Here is an 18,310-nt window from a genome sequence, read left to right as displayed (position 1 = left end):
ACTTAGCCTCAGATATCAACACTTGTCTGATAATAAGTCTTTAGAGGTATAGTGCCACTGGGTTTTTTTTTAAGCTTTAAGTCATGACAAATCATTTTCTTTGGCACCACTGTAATTTTATTCCTTAGTATTTAGAAAAGGGATTCATAATATGATATTGCTAACTTGATCAAAATTCATGCTGTCTGGAAACTATTTAGAATTTCAACCCCTGAGGGGGAGAAATTCAAAGGATCAGATGCTATGACCAACATTTAGTAGATTTGAAAGTGATTTACAAGAAATCTTGTGTATGTTAATGTAAGATGGGTCACAGTTAATCTCAAAACATCACACGTGCACAAGCACTTCCTCCTGTAGTTGGTCTGCATGACAGTGATGAAGGAAAACACAATGTTCACTATGGGATTTCCCCCAAATAAAGATGTCCTATTGATTAAAATGAGCTGTAATTTTGCAACATTACAAAAGTAAACCTACATTATAATGCGTGATTTTTGGTAGAAACTAAATTTTCTAAGTTTTGTGAAATAGGCCTTAAAAGGCTTATCGCTTTAATGAAAGTGGAGAGCTGTCATCAGTTTGTCCTGAGGCAAGACATTTAGCACAATTTAACAAACAACAGACAACAATTCTAAGTCAAATCTCCATAAATTTTGCTTTAAAAAAAATACTTTCCCAGAGCAATTAGGCTATTCTGCTCTCATATGATGACTTTACCTCAATGAACCACATCTACACAGCAACCAGTCATTTATTTCACATGCAACATTGGCCTTGGTGGCTTTGGAAATTAAGCTTATTTCATGCTTTGTGTAACTTTAACCACACCTGCTCCTAATTTCTCTCATGCAGCATCCAGCAGGTGACAGACAGGCTGATGGTACATTATGTAAGAAAAACAGAGTTTCTTGTTGGATTGATCTGGTATATGAAAGTTAAACATCACATCAGATCACATGAGTCTTCATTATACAGTATGCTATTTTATTTAGGCGTGTTACAAGATGACAGCATTTAATGTTTGTAGCTGTTGTGTTAATAAGCTGGAGCGAATGGACTCATGCACTCATTACATTTTACCGTGTACAAGTGTAGGCTTTTCTAAAGCTTATAGGAAAATACTGCTACGATTTTCCACCATCACTGCTGTGATCTTGATTAGGAATTAAGAGAACTAAGTCATAAGAAATTTCAATAGATTTTAAATAAAATAGGAACATTTGTAATTTAATTTAAACAACTGGTCAATCTATTGTGGTGTTTTACACTGGATTAGCAAGAAGTTTTTTTTTTTATTATTTGTTTTGAATATCTTTTTTCAAATACAGAAACTCAAAAAATACAGCAGTCCCAAAAGCAGCCATCAGATGTTGCGTCCTACTGAAGTGAAAGCAAAGGCTTGAATCTGCTGAGTGACCGTGTGCACTTTAACCTTTGATTAAATCATCATACAAGTTTCAAATCCAAATGTGCAACTGAGGCGTTCAAAAATCCACATCATCAGTGTCACCGGGAGCAGAGTGCAGTAATCACAGCTGGGTCGCTGGCCTTTTTATCTGGTTGATAAATGGAGACTAGTAAGATATCCATTTTCACAAGATAGATGCCTTATTGTTCTGTGTGATGATCTGGATACACATCATACTCACTGCTAATGGTGTTACTCCAACTGCACCCCATCACAGCTGTCTTTGGATTCTAACAGTCTACAAAATAAATAAATAAATAACAGGAAAACTGGTATGTATGTGTGTGTGTGTGTGTGTGTGTATATGTATATATATATGTATATATATATATATATATATATATATATATATATATATATATAGACACATACATACATATACAAGGTGCTAACGACTTTAGTGTGAGAAAAGACTCACGCTGCCTGAACTGTGGAGGCTTTGAGGGCTTTACGGGCATCGCGGGCTTCGTACTCAGCTGAAATCTTCTTGTAACAGTAGACCAGAACCACAATCAGCCACAGCTGGAGCACCACAATCAGCACACACATCATGATCTCTGAAATCACTGCTGTCAGCTCCCGATTGGCTGCAGAGTGATGGCAGAGCATTACAAAGTGTCTCCACAGGAATTCTGCCTTTGTGTGCTGTGCACATCTGCTGCCTCTGCCATCATCAGGGCATAACTGCAGGCCTGCCTCTGAGAGTAAATAAAGTATCTGTGTGTATTCAACCTGTGATGGACTGTTGGCGTGACCAGGTTCAACGTCGACACTGCGGTGGGACCCTCGACAGGATAAGAAAGTAAATATAAAGGTGTGTGTGTGTGTGTGTCCAGAAGGTGATGAACTTTTGGGACAGATCGCTCAAAGATCTTTGTCAAGCAAAACACCCCCCCAAAACATGCTTACCATAATATATTTGCTCCCAATGTGGCTAGAGGTTTGCTGAAACGCTCATATTGATCAGTCAAATATTTGCAATCAGTTGATATAAGTGAGGTCTGGGATCACTTCCTGTCTTCTTGTTTCTGTGTGGAGTTCACGTGCTCTCCCCGTGTTGGTGTGGGTTTCCTCCTGTTGCTCAGGCTTCCTCCCGTTCCCAAAGAAATTGACGTGTGTGTGTGTGAATGAGGCCCTGTGTTAGACTGGCATCCTGTCCTGACTTCTGGCACAGGCCCTAGCCCCCCCATGACTTTGATTACAATCAGCAGGTATAGAAAATGAATGAATGTATAAATGCAAAAAAAAAAACATCTGCAACTAATATGGACAGCTGATCGAAAGCTCACATTGATCAGCAAATAGTGTGCCATGACCTCAGAGATATACATCTCTTTCCTCATATTAAAGGATTATTAACTGAACGCGAGGTCTGTACAGAAAAATATCAGACCGAGCTAAAAATACTGAGGTCCGATATTACCATACAGACTGGGCAAGTGAAGTTAATAATTCATTTATTTTATGTGGCTACTACGTATATACATAAAACACACAAACTTACAGTATCGCCCAAATATGAAAGCTGCTGACGGCTCGTAGTCAGACCTGTTCACTTCACCTCCATGAAGAACTTGCTAACAGATGGTCCGGTCGTTAGCTGGTAAGCTTTCAATCTGTGTTTTTTCCGATGCTGTTTAGATATTTATGGACTATGTTCACGTCTGACTTGGTTTTTCTAATCGTGTTTTTAGCTTTATGGTTTGCAATGATGATGTAATACGCGATGCAGACAGATTGTCATGGTAACGGTCTGATATGGCAAAATATCAGACCAGAAATCAGTCAATCAGAACGCGCGTAGTGTCGTAGCCATGTAGTAAAAACTTACATTGCAGTGATCAGAGTTCACAGGGTATGTATCAAACCTCTGATGCCTTTCATTATTAGTTAATCTCCCACAAAGGTTTCAGTTTGTTCAGTATGACTTATGATTTGGCTGCATGTACAAATCTTGGTTGGCAAGATAATACAGTTATGGTGATGATGATGATGATGATTACCTCTGACAACTAAATTGGAGGAGGTAATGTTTTCACCCCTGTTTGTTTGTCTGTTTGTGAACAGCCTGTAACCCACAAGATTGCATATATTGTGACAAAGTTTTTTTTGTTGTTGTTGTTTTAACAGAGGATTCATATCCTGATAGACAAGAACTAATAAAATTTTCAGTGTCATGGGTCAAAGGTCAAAGTCAGGATAAATCTTGGAAAATTGGAAAAATCCCTATCCTTTAACATTGAATGAATTTTCAATCATTCATAACTGTCAAAAAAAGATAAAATTTCTTTCATATTTGAAAGCATTATGTAGGATAGTATCTTTGATCACCTGACAAAGTTTGATCCTGCTCTGATCCTGGTTACAGATTTTGTGGCCAATGCATGCAGTGCATTGTCAGAGTCTGAAACAGTGAGGATTCTGGTGCTGAAAGAGATGATCCCTCTTTTGTTCTGGAGGAGCAACCAAAGCAGGTGGATCCACCAACGCATGGATGGAGATCTGAACAGAGGGTCGGAGCGTGTGCTTCTGTTTCCAGATCCAGATCTCCGTTTGGACGCACAGCAGAGACACTGGAACACGGAGGAGGATGCAGACACCGCTCCAGCAGTAAGCAGATTTCAGCCTCGGAGAACACCAGGAGTCCAGGTTGATACACTATCCATCCAAAGTCCAAAAAACCTTTTTCTTTTGGTTTTTACAACTGACACAATTGGAACAATTTGCACCAACACTAATAAAATTGCTGCAAAAAACAAGGCATTAGGGGTTAAAACACAACTGGACAGACATTGAAAAGGAAGATCTGTACAAATTTTTTGGACTTCTGATATACATGTCGTTGGTGTCACTGCCAAGTCTCCAGGACTACTGGAAACAAAATAATATTTTATCTGTGGCCTTTCCAATAAAAGTAATGTCCAGAGACAGATTTAGATTGATATTCTGGAACATCCACCTAAGTGATCCAGATGAGGATGTAGAAAATGATAGAAAAAGGGAACAGCAGGTCATGACAAACTGTTTTGAGTCAGGTCTCTTTATGATGACATCCTCAGTGCCTGCCAGGCTTATTACCACCCGAGGAAGGAGCTGGCAGTGGATGAAAGGATGGTGGCGACAAAGGCAAAAACTGAAATGACTCAATATTTGAAGGACAAGTCAACAAAATGGGACATGAAACTTTTTGTGTTGGCTGTTTCAAGTAATGGCTACACACTCAAGTTCACCTTTTACACTGGGAAGACTGTGACCACAAGTGAGCACGGGCTGTCGTAGGATGTGGTCATGAACCTGATCCAGCCACCTTTGCTTGGTACTGGGTACCACATTTACATGTACATTTTTTACACAAGTCCCAAACTGTTCGTGGACCTGGCTAACATGAAGTTTGGGGCATGTGGCACATACAGGGAGAACAGATGAGGATGCCCCAGAGGGAGGGCAAATGCTCTCACAAAAAATCTGAAAGAGGATCTATAAGATGGATAAGAAAGGGGCCTCTGGTGTTTGTAAAGTGGATGGACACACTGGAGGTGTCTGATTGTTTTGTAAATAATTGTACAAAAAAATGCCTGAAGCATTTATGTAAATAGTTGTATTTAACTTTTCCATTTGCTACATTTGTACATATGTTTTTGAAATTTACAATTTATATTTACATTTTAAGTTAGGAAAATGGATCGTTCAACAAGTTTGTGGTTTTCAGGTCAAAAAAACAAACAAACTTTTTCTACTTCGATTTTATGTTTTGTGTGATTTTAGGTTCACTGTGTCAGAATGAATGAGAAACTGTAAAGTCAGACAGGTGAGGTTGTGCTGAAAAAAAAATTACACTAAACAAGGCCAGGTAAACACTTTTTAAAGGTAAATTATAAAGGTAAAACCAAAAGTACTCAAAAGGCCAATTATACCCTGATGAAGAGATGCATAAGAAATGCGTGAGGACACTCTTTAAACAGGTACTTGCCACCTTACCTACAGCCACCACACTGAGCTCCACCTCCTTCTCCACAGTGACACTCTCATCATACAGTGGCAGAGAAAGGATGCGGTTGAACGTGCACCGGTATGTGCCCGTGTCATTGAACGTGACGTTGTGTATGTAAATGGTTCCTGTCTGAATATCGTGGCCCTGTGTGCCGTGCCACACCAGACGGGAGCTGAAATCTTCATGGAGGATTTCAGCATTAGGGTGGTCATAGTGGAAGATCTGAGAGAAGGAGATAATGGAGAAAAAAAAGATGAAATAGTCTTCTAATCCAGTGGAAGAGTACTAAACATACTATATGTACTGTACCTGTTCCAGAATAACAGGCTCATATACTGAACAACTAAACACATTTTAATATTTCTTTATGAGCACAATTTCTATCAGATTTTGTACAGGATGTCACATACAGTATTAAATGAATGTGTGTTTGACTTTATCGAGTCGATAAACAGAAAGGTAACATTCTGGACAAACGCAGGTCACAAGCTGCTTTTTGTTTGCAGAGAGGTGATGCAATTTCAAATGTAGAGAATCATGATACCACCATAACTCATTCAAGAGACATGAAAACTGGGAACAGCTTATGTATGCATTTAGCGCTGCCTTACTCAAGAGTGTGAATGCCTTGACAGAACAGAGCCCTTGTCATTCACACACTTCAGCCTAATTTTACAAACATGCCAAGGAGTCAAAGCAGCTGTTTGTACTCACATGCCTGAACTCCTCCTCACCCAGTGGCTGGAAGTGCCAGTCTACAGTGACGTAGGCGGACACTTCCTCTCGTTTTTTACAGGAGATGCAGCCCAACATGAAGGTCTGTCCTGCAACAGCTTCAGTCAGGGAGTCAACCTCTGAACAGCCACCATGACACTGAGACACTGGGGGGGTACAAAATAAAAAGAAGGAGAAAAAACAGAAAAACAGAAGATTCCTGATGAAACTATTACCACAACTGACCACAGCTTGAATCACAGACATTTGTGTCCAGCCATCTTGCTCTTCACTGCCCCCTTCACTCTCGACCAATAGTTTTAAAAATATAGAAAATACCCCACCTTCACCACAAAACAAATAAAATAATGGGATGCAAAAGTGAGATTGTATAAGAAAGAAGAATATACCACATGTAGCGGGATGAAAGTCCCGGGTCCCAATTGAAAAGACGTTCCCGCTAGCTTGGCTAACGGGGGGTTCCCCTTTGGCTGACCTGGTAGAGGAACGGTCTTTTGGTGCGAGCCGCGTGGGTTCTCTCAAATGTTGGAACACAGGGAGCTTTGATGACCTGTGCGGGCAGACTGCGCTATATGTTGATGACACGATGTGTGAAATTATTCTTGTTTGGCATCTCGACTTCCCGAATTCAAAATCCACAATAACACCTCCAAGGTTAAATATATAAGCACTGGTGCTCCCCAGGGATGCGTGTTGTCACCTCTTTTATATTCCTTGTACACAAATGACTGCACATCGCAAACTGACACTGTGAAAATGTTTAAATTTGCAGGTGACACTACACTAGTGGGTCTAATTTCTGGTGAGGACGATAGTGCCTATAGAAATGAGGTCCACTCACTCATACAGTGGTGTCACATTCATAATCTAGAGTTAAATGTAGCGAAAACCAAGGAGTTAGTGGTTGACTTTCGCAGACAAAAGAAGGCATCCCTGCCATTGCACATTAACGAATTGGAGGTGGAACGTGTGAACAGTTTTAAATTCCTGGGCACTACGATAGATTCCTCCCTGAAATGGGATGAGAACCTTACTTGCATCACCAAAAAAGCACACCAAAGACTCTTCTTCCTACGCCAGCTGAGGAGGTTTGGGGTAGCCAGTATGGGGATGCTGCTGTTTTACCAAGCAGCTATTGAAAGTGTCCTGACATTTTCCATCACTATCTGGTATGGCAACTCCACTGCTCAACAAAGGATGCAGATGGATAGGATAGTCCACACAGCCTCAAAGATCATTGGCTGTGAACTCCCTCCCATCTCTACTATTTACGAAACGTATCTGTCGGAAAGGGTTGAAGATCCTACTAGATCAGTCACATCCAGCTAACTCCCTTTTCAACATCCTCCCATCAGGTAAAAGGTTGAGAGCCATAACCACTAAAACGTCACGCTTTCTCAACAGCACCTACTGCAGAGCCATTAAGCACCTAAATAGTTCTCCTACCCTGCACCAGCATCTTATGAAAGTAGGTTTTTATGACTATGTCTGAGCTCATATACATTGTTGTATTTCTTTTTATCTTTTTATATATTTATTTATTTAGCATTTTAGTGCAATATGTCCATTTTGTATCTGCTGCGTACTATACTACTGCACTTAGCACTTTAACAAGCCACTGCTGAGAGTCTGTTTGCACTTGACACTTTAACCTGACTCAGGTTGAGGGGGTCTTTTTTTTTTCTTCAGATATAAAGTGTGTGATTTTATGTGAAGTATTGTGTGTATGCTTATGCTTTTTATGTCTGTTGTTTACGAGCACACTGAAACAAATCCCTAGCAACTTGCATTGGTTGCATGGCAATAAAGTATTGAATCTTGAATCTTCCCATCTTGAACTTGTGCCTTCTCGTTTTCCTGATAACATCCAGATGCATTTTAAGCCCCCCAACACCATCGTACAAGTGTGTAACCATCTTGTAATTGTGTATCATTTCACCTCCAAGGTGTCTATAGTGGAGGTTTGGCAGACTCAGCTTCTTCATCCACTCTCAGTAGCTCAGATTATGAAGTATTGGTACCATTTTGGTGGCTTGTCATTGGACATTTTCTAACTGAGTGATGAGTTTCTCTTTACTACTGTCACGGTTTGAGTTTTGCTTGGTGTTCTGGGTTGTTTGTTCTTTTGTGCTGTTAGTTATTTTTTTTGCGTTTCATTGGGTATGGCTGGCTTCTTCTCTTGCTGGGTGTTTCTCTCTCTCTTTCTCTGGCCACGCCCTGTTCTGGTGCTTTCCATGCACACCTGTCCCTGATTTGCTGATTACCACCTACGGTTATTTTAGCTCACTGGGTGTGTTTGTCTCTCGCCAGTTTGTCGTGCCTTGTGCCTTCAATCCAGCTCTGTTCTTGCGTTCCATTGTCCTGCCTGCCTCTTTGTGTGTACCTGACCTCCAGCCTGTTGCTTTGACCATGCCTGATTGCCTGATGTTTCTTGTACTGCTGCTTTTCCTGGACTGCCTTCTCGTGTACCGACCTCCACTGTCTTCTACAGTAAACCCATCTAAAAACCAGAGCTGTTTGCTTGAGTCGTGCATTTGTGTCCTGCAGTTCCAGACCATTCTGCCTGACAGTACAAACTGGCCAACAATGGACACAGACGGCTCAAACTCATTTCAGCTGGCGGTACTACACCACAGTAAGCAGCTCGCACAGCAAAAGGATCGCTTCACCACACTCTCTTCCCAGCTTAGCGACCTCGCTAAAAACCAAAACTCATTCATGGAGTCGGTGAGCACCCAGATGGGTCAATTTCTGTCTGTGTTTGATCATCAGGCTTCTACTGTTCCAGCCACTGGCAGCACCAGTGTGCCTCCTTCAGGTCCATCAATGTCTGCATCGACCTCCGTACCTGTACATGAATACTGTAACCTGCTGTCACCTCCTGAACGTTTTTCAGGTGAGTCCGGTGACGTCACACCTTTCATTACACAGTGTGAATTGATCTTTGAGCTCATGTCTTCTAAGTTCCCGTCCGACAGGGCGAAGATAGCTTACGTGATTACTCACCTGACCGGTCGTGCTTTAGCATGGGCAACAGTGGAGTGGGGTCGCTGATCTGCAACTTGTGCGTCTCTTCCGGCTTTTACAGCTGTGCTGCGATCGGTTTTCCAGCACACCTCTCCGGGGCGAGAAGCAGCCCGTGCCCTCATGAGGCTGCGGCAGGGTGGATTCCGAGTCGCCAACTATGCTGTGGACTTCCGCATCCTGGCAGCCAAAAGTGATTGGAATCCCATGGCACTCCATGATGTTTTTCTTCAGGGGCTTGCCGAAAACATTCAGGACCAGTTGGTGGCCATTGAATTGCCTGGGGACCTCGACCAGCTCATCGCACTCGCCATCCGGACCGACCAACGTCTACAGGACCTTCCTCGCCGTGCCGCCCGGCTTCCTGCTCAACGCACTGCAAGACCTCCCGCCCACTCGTCTTCGTACAGCCGTGTCTGCTCAGAATCTCCACACCGCAGTCCTGCCGAAAACATTCAGGACCAGTTGGTGGTCGTTGAATTGCCTGGGGACCTCGACCAGCTCATCGCACTCGCCATCCGGACCGACCAACGTCTACAGGACCTTCCTCGCCGTGCCACCCGGCTTCCTGCTCGACGCACTGCAAGACCTCCCACCCACTCGTCTTCCTACAGCCGTGTCTGCTCAGAATCTCCGCACTGCAGCCCTGAAAAGCCAGTACAATCATCTCGCACACGTCTCTCCTCCACTGAGAAGCAGCGACGCCGTGAAAAAGGACTTTGTTTTTACTGTGGGCGTTCCGATCACATGATAACCTATTGTCAAGCCAGGGGTGCCACCATGCGGCCACAAGCCGAGATTTGGGTGAGTCAAAACACGATTTCTCCTTCCTCAGCACAAAATGTAATTTTGGCTAAATTAATTTCTGACCATTCATCAGTATCTGTGCCTGCATTTGTGGATTCTGGTTCAGATGCAAACTTGATTTTGTCTTCTCTGGTCGAGTCTTTACATCTTAAACTGTATGAGCTCTCGCACCCTCTGGTGGTGCGCGCTGTTGATGGTCATGAAGTGGGGTGCATTACTCACTGCACGCAGTCAGTTCAGATGGTAATTTCTGAAAACCACTCTGAATCTATCAGTTTTCACGTTTTTGATAAAATGACTCACCCAGCTATTTTGGGGCATCCCTGGTTACAAAAACATGGTCCCAATTTTGACTGGGCTAGGGGAGAAATTATTTCCTGGGGGCCTGCTTGTTACGATATATGTCTGTCTATACCTGCTAGTGCTCAATCCACTTCCAACCCGGACCTAGTGGGGGTGCCATCATACTATCATGACTTGGCACCAGTGTTTAGTAAAAGCAAAGCTAAATCTTTACCACCTCACCGGGAATACGATTGCGCAATAGAATTACTCCCCGGGGCTAGCCCACCCGAGGGAAACTCTATTCTCTGTCGGCCCCTGAACGCAATGCCATGAATGAGTACATTCAAGAATCTCTGGCCGCAGGCTTAGTTAGACCATCATCATCACCTGCAGGAGCGGGATTCTTTTTTGTAGAAAAGAAGGATAAAACCCTTCACCCGTGTATTGATTACCGGGGGCTAAACAACATCACGGTAAAGAACCGATATCTGCTGCCACTCATCTCATCTGCTTTCGAGCTCCTAGGAGGAGCTAAAATTTTCACAAAACTCAACCTTCGCAATGCATATCATTTGGTTCGTATCAAGCAAGGTGATGAATGGAAGACCGCTTTTAATATGCCCTCAGGACACTACGAGTACCTGGTCATGCCTTTTGGTCTTACTAATGCCCCGGCGGTGTTCCAAAATCTGGTAAATGACGTGCTGCGCGAGTATCTTAATAAGTTTGTTTTCGTTTACCTAGATGATATTCTGATTTTTTTCCCCTGATCTGGAATCCCACATGCGCCACCAACCTCCGCTGTCTTCTACAGTAAAACCATCTAAAAACCAGAGCTGTTTGCTTGAGTCGTGCATTTGTGTCCTGCAGTTCCAGACCATTCTGCCTGACAACTACGAATCCACCCCAGTGCCACATATTCAAGATGGGGTCTTGCTGTGGCTTTGTAGATTTGTGTAAAGGTAGCTTCATCCAGGTAGTGGAAGCTCCTAATGGGAGGTGATTTTGTGCTGATGGGTTCCTCAGAGGTTAAATGTTGACCCACCATGACTCCTGGGTCATTCTCTTTTGCCAATTGATTCATTGTGATATGATCACTATTTGACCCTGTCATGGTGTACGTTTGATCAGTTCTTTTCTGACCTGACAGCCCTGTATATCTTGGCATTATCTACAAACATAAGGAGGCCTGATAGGACCAGGGGTATCAGGGAGTTCATTGATAAACAGAATAAAGACCAAACTAGTGTGTTGTCTGTGGGAATCAACGGGTTCTAGATAGGTAGCTGACATTTTTCAAGGGTGGTAATAAATTATGGAATGTTTCTATAATGATTTTAACTGAAAGTAGATGAAATTAAAATGAAAGTTTTGTGAATAATTGTATTTATTATTTGGCACATGTAGTTGATGTTATGTTTTACAACTGGCAAGGTTGAGATAGTTCCTTTGTTCAGAGCTTGTCTGGTTACCAGAGACTGATTAATGGTGATATCAACGACCATTGTTCACCATTGTTACAGAATATCGCTAATTTCTCCAAAATATTAGTTCTCCAAAATATTAGTCCTATCATTACCCTGAAACACGCCAAACCTTAAACGTGCATATTTAAAAAAAGCAAACAAAAAAAAAAACAGAGAGAGAGAGAGAGAGAGCTTTTTCATAAATACGAGGTCTGTGAGAAAAGTATCCGACCTTTTTATGTTATGCAAAAAATATATGGATTTGATTCATATTTTTTTACGTCAGCCAAGCTTGAACCTTCGTGCGCATACATGAGTTTTTCCACGCCTGTCGGATGCGTCATTCGCCTGTGGACAGGCTTTGAGTGAGCACTGGTCCACCTCTCTTGTCGTCGTTTCATTGCGAGGAAATGGCGGAATGATTTGGGCTTTTTTTTCCATCAGAATTTTTTCAGAAACTGTTAGAGACAGGCAGCTGGAAACCATTCGAAAAATTTATCTGGTTTTCGGTGAAAATTTTACAGGCTTCACAGAGAATAAGGAGTGTTACTACAGCTTTAAGGAAGCCCCACAATGGCGCACGGCGCGCCGCGCTCCAAGCCGCCATCGAGAGGCAGAAACCACCACATAATTTCTAAACGGATCGCTGTGTGGAGCCGGGACCGTCGTGTGCAATTTCTCTGGTTATCACAAGAGCTGGACATCAGCCATTTTCTGGCAGATTTCACTTTTAACAAGAGATTTTGTCATGGAAAGCCGCGTGGAGGCTTTGCGCGTCACGACCGATTCGCTGATGAAGCGAGACAAAGGAACACCTCCGTTTCGGAGTGTTAGAGGACAAGTTGGGACAAGCCTATCTCGGCTTTCAATGCTTACCAGTTGAGTGAGTATAAGAGAAATTGTGGAGAGCTGGACATGTCCCAACTTGTCCTCTAACACTCCGAAACGGAGGTGTTCCTTTGTCTCGCTTCATCAGCGAATCGGTCGTGACGCGCGAAGCCTCCGCGCGGCTTTCCATGACAAAATCTCTTGTTAAAAGTGAAATCTGCCGGAAAATGGCTGATGTCCAGCTCTTGTGATAACCAGAGAAATTGCACACAACGGTCCCGGCTCCACACAGCGATCCGTTTAGAAATGATGTGGTGGTCTCTGCCTCTCGATGGGGGCTCGGAGCGCGGCGTGCCGTGCGCCATTGTGGGGCGTCTTTAAAGCTGTAGTAACACTCCTTATTCTCTGTGAAGCCCGTAAAATTTTCACTGAAAGCCAGATAAATTTTTCGAATGGTTTCCAGCTGCCTGTCTCTAACAGTTTCTGAAAAAATTCTGATAGAAAAAAAGCCCAAATCATTCCGCCATTTCCTCGCAATGAAACAACGATGAGAGGGGTGGACCAGTGCTCACTCAAAGCCTGCCCACAGGTGAATGACGCAACCGACAGGCGTGGAAAATCTCATGCATGCGCACGAAGGTTCAAGCTTGGCTGACGTAAAAACATATGAATCAAATCCATAGATTTTTTGCATAAAATAAAAAGGTCGGATACTATTCTCACAGACCTCGTATAATGTTCTTTTCCTGGTATCCAGTCACATTGGGAAAAGTAGTGGTGCATGTTTGAATGGTGGGTCCAAAGGAACAGAAACAGTTCTGCTGCTTTGACGGTCCCAATGAGCGCCACACGTCTAAACTGAACGATCAGGAGAGAAGGGCCTCAGTGACGTGACCAAGAACCTGATGGTATTCCTCTGTGGACAGAGGAGAACCTTCAAGAAGGACAACCACCTCTACAGCAATCCACCTATCAGGCCTGTATGGTAGAGTGACCAGATGGAAGCCAGTCCTTAGTAAAAGGCACATGGCAGCCCACCTGGAGTTCACTGGCGTGAATGCCAGTGCGTCATGTTTGGAGGAAATCAGGCACCATCCCTACAGTCAGTGGTAGGCACAGCTAACCGAAAAGTTAGCTTGGATAACTATTAATCCGCAAACTGAAAAGCTAACGTTTTTAATGCTAAACCAATAAACCCTAAAAAAAATTTTAGCTGACTTTGCTGTTAACCACTAACTTTTAGTATTGACTCAGTCGCGGTCATATCGGATTACACTGTTGGCTACCAATAAGCCAGTTTTGAGTTTAAGAGCTGCAGGGGCTATTGGGTAAATTCAAAGGTCAAGTCACGTAAGCTGTGCATTCCCAGGATCACAAACACAAAATGAATGCATGAAAAATAAATAATTTATGTCTTTATTTGCTTGGTGTTTGAACTGTGGTTGGTTGATATGTGATTGAAGTGGATACCTTTGTAGAGCAGACCGCTTGACATTTTGATGTATAATAAGTGTATGATGGTGTCAGCATTGGTAAGTTATGAGCGTTAAAATGTTATATAAAAGGGCAAGTCCCCAAATTTGTGGACTCTCGGGTTTAAGAGGTTAAAAAATTAAAGATTTGCATGTCATTAAAGCAGAACACCTTTGCCAGACCATGGGAAACCCATCTCGAAGGGGGAGCTACACTCAACAAAGTAACTGTCAATTTACGCTACGGGAGCTCATCTCAACAGAACACCAGCCTGACTGTAGTAGACACACAACAGACAGGAACTAACATATGATTTTAGGGGTTACAAACATTTTGACAATTAAACTTTACTCACTTTACCAGCAAAAACAACATGTTAGCAAAACTAAATTTAGCGGAAGCTATTGGTCCACTGATGGTTTTCAAAGTTAGTTGAAAAGCTAATCTGCTAATGAAAAAGTTAGCTTTGTTAATTAGCAGTTAGCGGATTAGCAGCACTGTACCCTCCACTGCCTACAGTGAAGCATGGTGGTGGCAGCATCATACTGTGAGGATGTTTTTCAGTAGCAGGAACTGCGAGAATAGTCAGGATTGAGAGAAAGATGAATGCAGCAATGTACAGAGACATCCTGAATGAAAACCTGCTCCAGAGCACTCTTGACCTCAAACTGGGGTGACAGGTCATTTTCAGCAGGACAATGAGCCCTGGCACACAGCCAAGATATCAAAGGAGTGGCTTCAGGACAACTCTGTGAATATCCTTGAATGGCCCAGCCAGAGCCCAGACCTGAATGTGATTGAACATCTCTGAAGAGATCTGCTAATTTCTGTGCACCGACACTCCCCATCCAAACTGATGGAGCTTAAGAGGTGTTGCATAGAGGAATGGACAAAACTGCCCAAAGATAGGTGCACCAAGCTTGTGGCATCATATTCAAGACCTGAGGCTGTAATTGCTGCCAAAGGTGCAAACTTATGTACATGTGATTTCTGTTTTGTTTTTTGTTTTTATTATTATTATTTCAAACAAACCTTTTTCATGTTATTATGGGGTGTTATGAATAGAATTTTGAGGGAAAAAATGCATTTCATACATTGTGGAATAAGGCTGTAAACATAAAATGTGAAAAAAGGTGAAGTGCTGTGAATTCTTTCCGAATGCACTGTATGATACAGTGTTATTTTAAAGCCTCATTGTGATCAAAGCGGCAGAAATGTTTCTTTACCCTTCCCCATATTTGTGCCTTGAGACAATCCTGTCTCAGAGGTCTACAGACAGTTCTTTTGACTTCATACTTGATTTGTGCTCTGATAGTGGAGCAGATAAGTTTGATTTTTGGCCAGAATTGTTCACTTGGTGATACAAGCATCAGATTTGGCATGAATGTTCTTCATAAATCAGTGTTTGAGAAAAAAGTGCGGGCCACTTGAAAATCCAATATGGCGGCCAGGTAGGGGTCAATGAAGAATTACACAGGGGTCAAAATTTAAAAATACTCCAGTCATATTGAAAGCTATACCACATTATGTGTCTGATCACAAAGATTTCAAAAAGATATAGTTTGGACCATAGACGTAGGAGGTGGGGGGGCAGGGGAGGCAACGCCCCCTGGGCTCGGCAAAATGCTCTAATTCGGGCAGATGGGCTGGGAAATTTGGGCATGGGCCATGTAGACTCTGAATACAGAACAGAATGACCTAAAATGTCAGACTTATTTTCGCAATTAATGTAAACTGTTATGTGCAGACGCGAGTTGAGGAGTGCGACCAGCATCTGACTGAACCCAGCGCTAAAATAACCAGAAAGCAGTTCCAAAACCAAAAACAAGTTTATTTCCCGTCTGTGCAATAATTGTGTACAACATAAATGTGCGGTTTGTCTGGTGAGGTGAAGGACGGCGCGCTCTCCAGCGCCCAAATGGATCGAAGCCCGACGCTTCTGGACCCAGACTCACCGCCGAACACCCCCCAGGTGGATACGACAAACTGACTCTGTGAAGGATGGAAAAGGTGAGGTAAGTCAACAGCTACAACAAATATCCTTCAAAGGCACACACTATCAGCAACACATTCAGGTCTGAATTTAAGCTTTATGTAAATGAGCAGCTTCTCACAACAGGTGGAGGATCATCATTCCGTACGCCACGGCAGTGAGAAGTGAGCTGCACAATTCTCATCAATGTTCAAATATACTGCATAACAAAATACCAAATTACTGTTAACACTTATTCAGACAATCATCACCTCTGATGTATGCTGACAGCATGTGTCCCTCACCCGTCCTCCTTCACAGGCACGATGTGTCAAACCCTGGCGCGGTCCTCAGCGTCTCACAAATGAACGTCACAAGGTCGAGTTCCCGGCAATTCTGCTTGAACCACTCATGGCTTAAATGCAGAACGCCATCTCATTATCTGCTTCAGCTGAAAGTCTTTAAGTTTACACGTGAGCATCATCCACAGGTGCAGCTAATAATGCTGATGAGGGTGAAGGACTCTTCAGCCAGCACCTTCTCCACAGACAAAAACCAGTTTGCATACCACCTGGAGAGCAAAGAAAAGAAAACAACACCAAAATGTCCAGCCAAACCCCCCAACACACAACAGTATCCCCCCATCAACGGGAAGCCTCCCGGCGACCGAACAGACCAGGCCCGAGAACAGTACCTCCCTCCGGGGTCCATGACAGGAAGCAGACGGCGTAACGCTCCCAAGCTGGAAGGCCAGCTGGCATCAACAAAAACCCCAAAAGAGTCCCATAAACAACCCAACATACAAGAAAAATACAAAACCCACCCAAACCCTTCCCAGGGGACCGTCCCATCCAACCCCAGGAAGAAAAGAAAAACACCCAAATCCAACAACCCAACATAGCCCCAACAACACAATACAAACATAAATTCACAAAGAAAAATAACAAACAACCCCCCCAGAACGACTTGCAGAGCCCAACACACCCCCCAGAAGACCTTTACCGCCAGTTCCAGGAGTAACAGCCAAAGCCGGAATCCCACAGAGGTCCCCAGGTATACATGGAGCAACAGCGCCCCCCAGAGGACCGTACCATCAACCCCAGGAGGCACCCTCCCCACAACCCAGGAACCCCAGACCCGGCCACACTTGGCTAGTCGGCCCCACAAGCCAATTCCCCCCCAGAGGACCGTCCCATCAACCCCGGAGGTGGAACCTGGAAGGAAACATAAAAAACACAAAAATCCAACCCCCGGCGGACCTCATTAAACCACCCCAGGGGCAAATAAAACAACCGGCAAACCCTGTTACCCCCCCCCCCCCCCCCCCCCCCCCCCCCCAGCACACCAAAAGACCCCAGATCACTCCCAGAGCCTATCGTCAGCTTAATTTTGGTGAACGGCACAAAACTACCAAGCTGGGGAAGGAAACAGGAAAAACTAACCCAGTCCCATCCCCTAAGCGCAGCGGAAAACCGGAAATACGTCCGGTGCCCCAAACCGACCATACCACCAGCCCATCGGGAGGGGTGGAACTACCGAAATGGCGAACGGCAACAGATCAGCCCACCACTCCGACTGAGGTATGTTCCCGCTGCACCACACCCTGGTAACACCAATGACGAATGGTCAAAGGCCCACCGGGGCTGGAGAGGAACCGGGCCCTAACCAAACCCAAAAAAACGCCCCTGACAAGACCCAGACCCCACCTCCTACGCCTATGGTTTGGACTATATATGACTGAATGTTATGGAGTTATGGGGTAAAAACAGTAAGAATGGTGACAAAGGTCAATTTCAGTTTGTACAGGGATCAAAAGTTAAAGTTGCTCCAATCTTTGTAAAATGTGATACAAATTATTGGTTGAGTTAATAGGGTTTTAAAAAGGAATAGTTTGCACCATGGATCATGCTCTTGTTACATTACATGTCACATGCCATAGAATCCAATGTCGACATTGTTTCACATGTACTTTGCAAACCAAGCATTCAACACAGTCAAAACTATTCCATGTATTAATCCTGGAGCATTTTTAAATTTTGACCCCTGTGTAATTCTTCACTGACCCCTACCTGGTCGCCATATTGGATTTTCTCCAACACTGATTTATATAAAACATTCATGCCACATCTGATGCTTGTATCACCAAGTGAAGGATTGTTTCAGATAGACAGGTGTGTGCCTTTCCAAATCATGTTCAATCAACTGAATTTACCCCAGGCGGACTATTAAGCTGTAGAAACATCTATGGAAACAGGACG

General features: G+C 43.5%; 1 protein-coding gene across 1 annotated transcript in view; it reads right to left on the bottom strand.

Moving 5' to 3' along the window:
* Positions 1 to 1,652: 1,652 nt before the first annotated feature.
* si:ch211-225p5.8 (uncharacterized protein LOC555567 homolog) overlaps positions 1,653 to 18,310 on the bottom strand; it is a 44,408-nt gene continuing 27,750 nt past the window's right edge. The window contains exons 2-5 of the mRNA XM_034174175.1: positions 6,177 to 6,343; positions 5,450 to 5,684; positions 1,890 to 2,058; positions 1,653 to 1,709 (exon numbers count right to left, since the gene is read on the bottom strand). Coding sequence (XP_034030066.1) covers positions 1,664 to 1,709; positions 1,890 to 2,058; positions 5,450 to 5,684; positions 6,177 to 6,343 — 617 coding nt within the window. The 3' untranslated portion in view covers positions 1,653 to 1,663. The remainder of the gene's footprint in view (positions 1,710 to 1,889; positions 2,059 to 5,449; positions 5,685 to 6,176; positions 6,344 to 18,310) is intronic.

This window comes from Thalassophryne amazonica, chromosome 7 (genome assembly GCF_902500255.1).
Source record: "Thalassophryne amazonica chromosome 7, fThaAma1.1, whole genome shotgun sequence".
NCBI classification, from domain to species: Eukaryota; Metazoa; Chordata; class Actinopteri; order Batrachoidiformes; family Batrachoididae; genus Thalassophryne; species Thalassophryne amazonica.
This window is presented reverse-complemented; position numbering and strand designations above follow the sequence as displayed.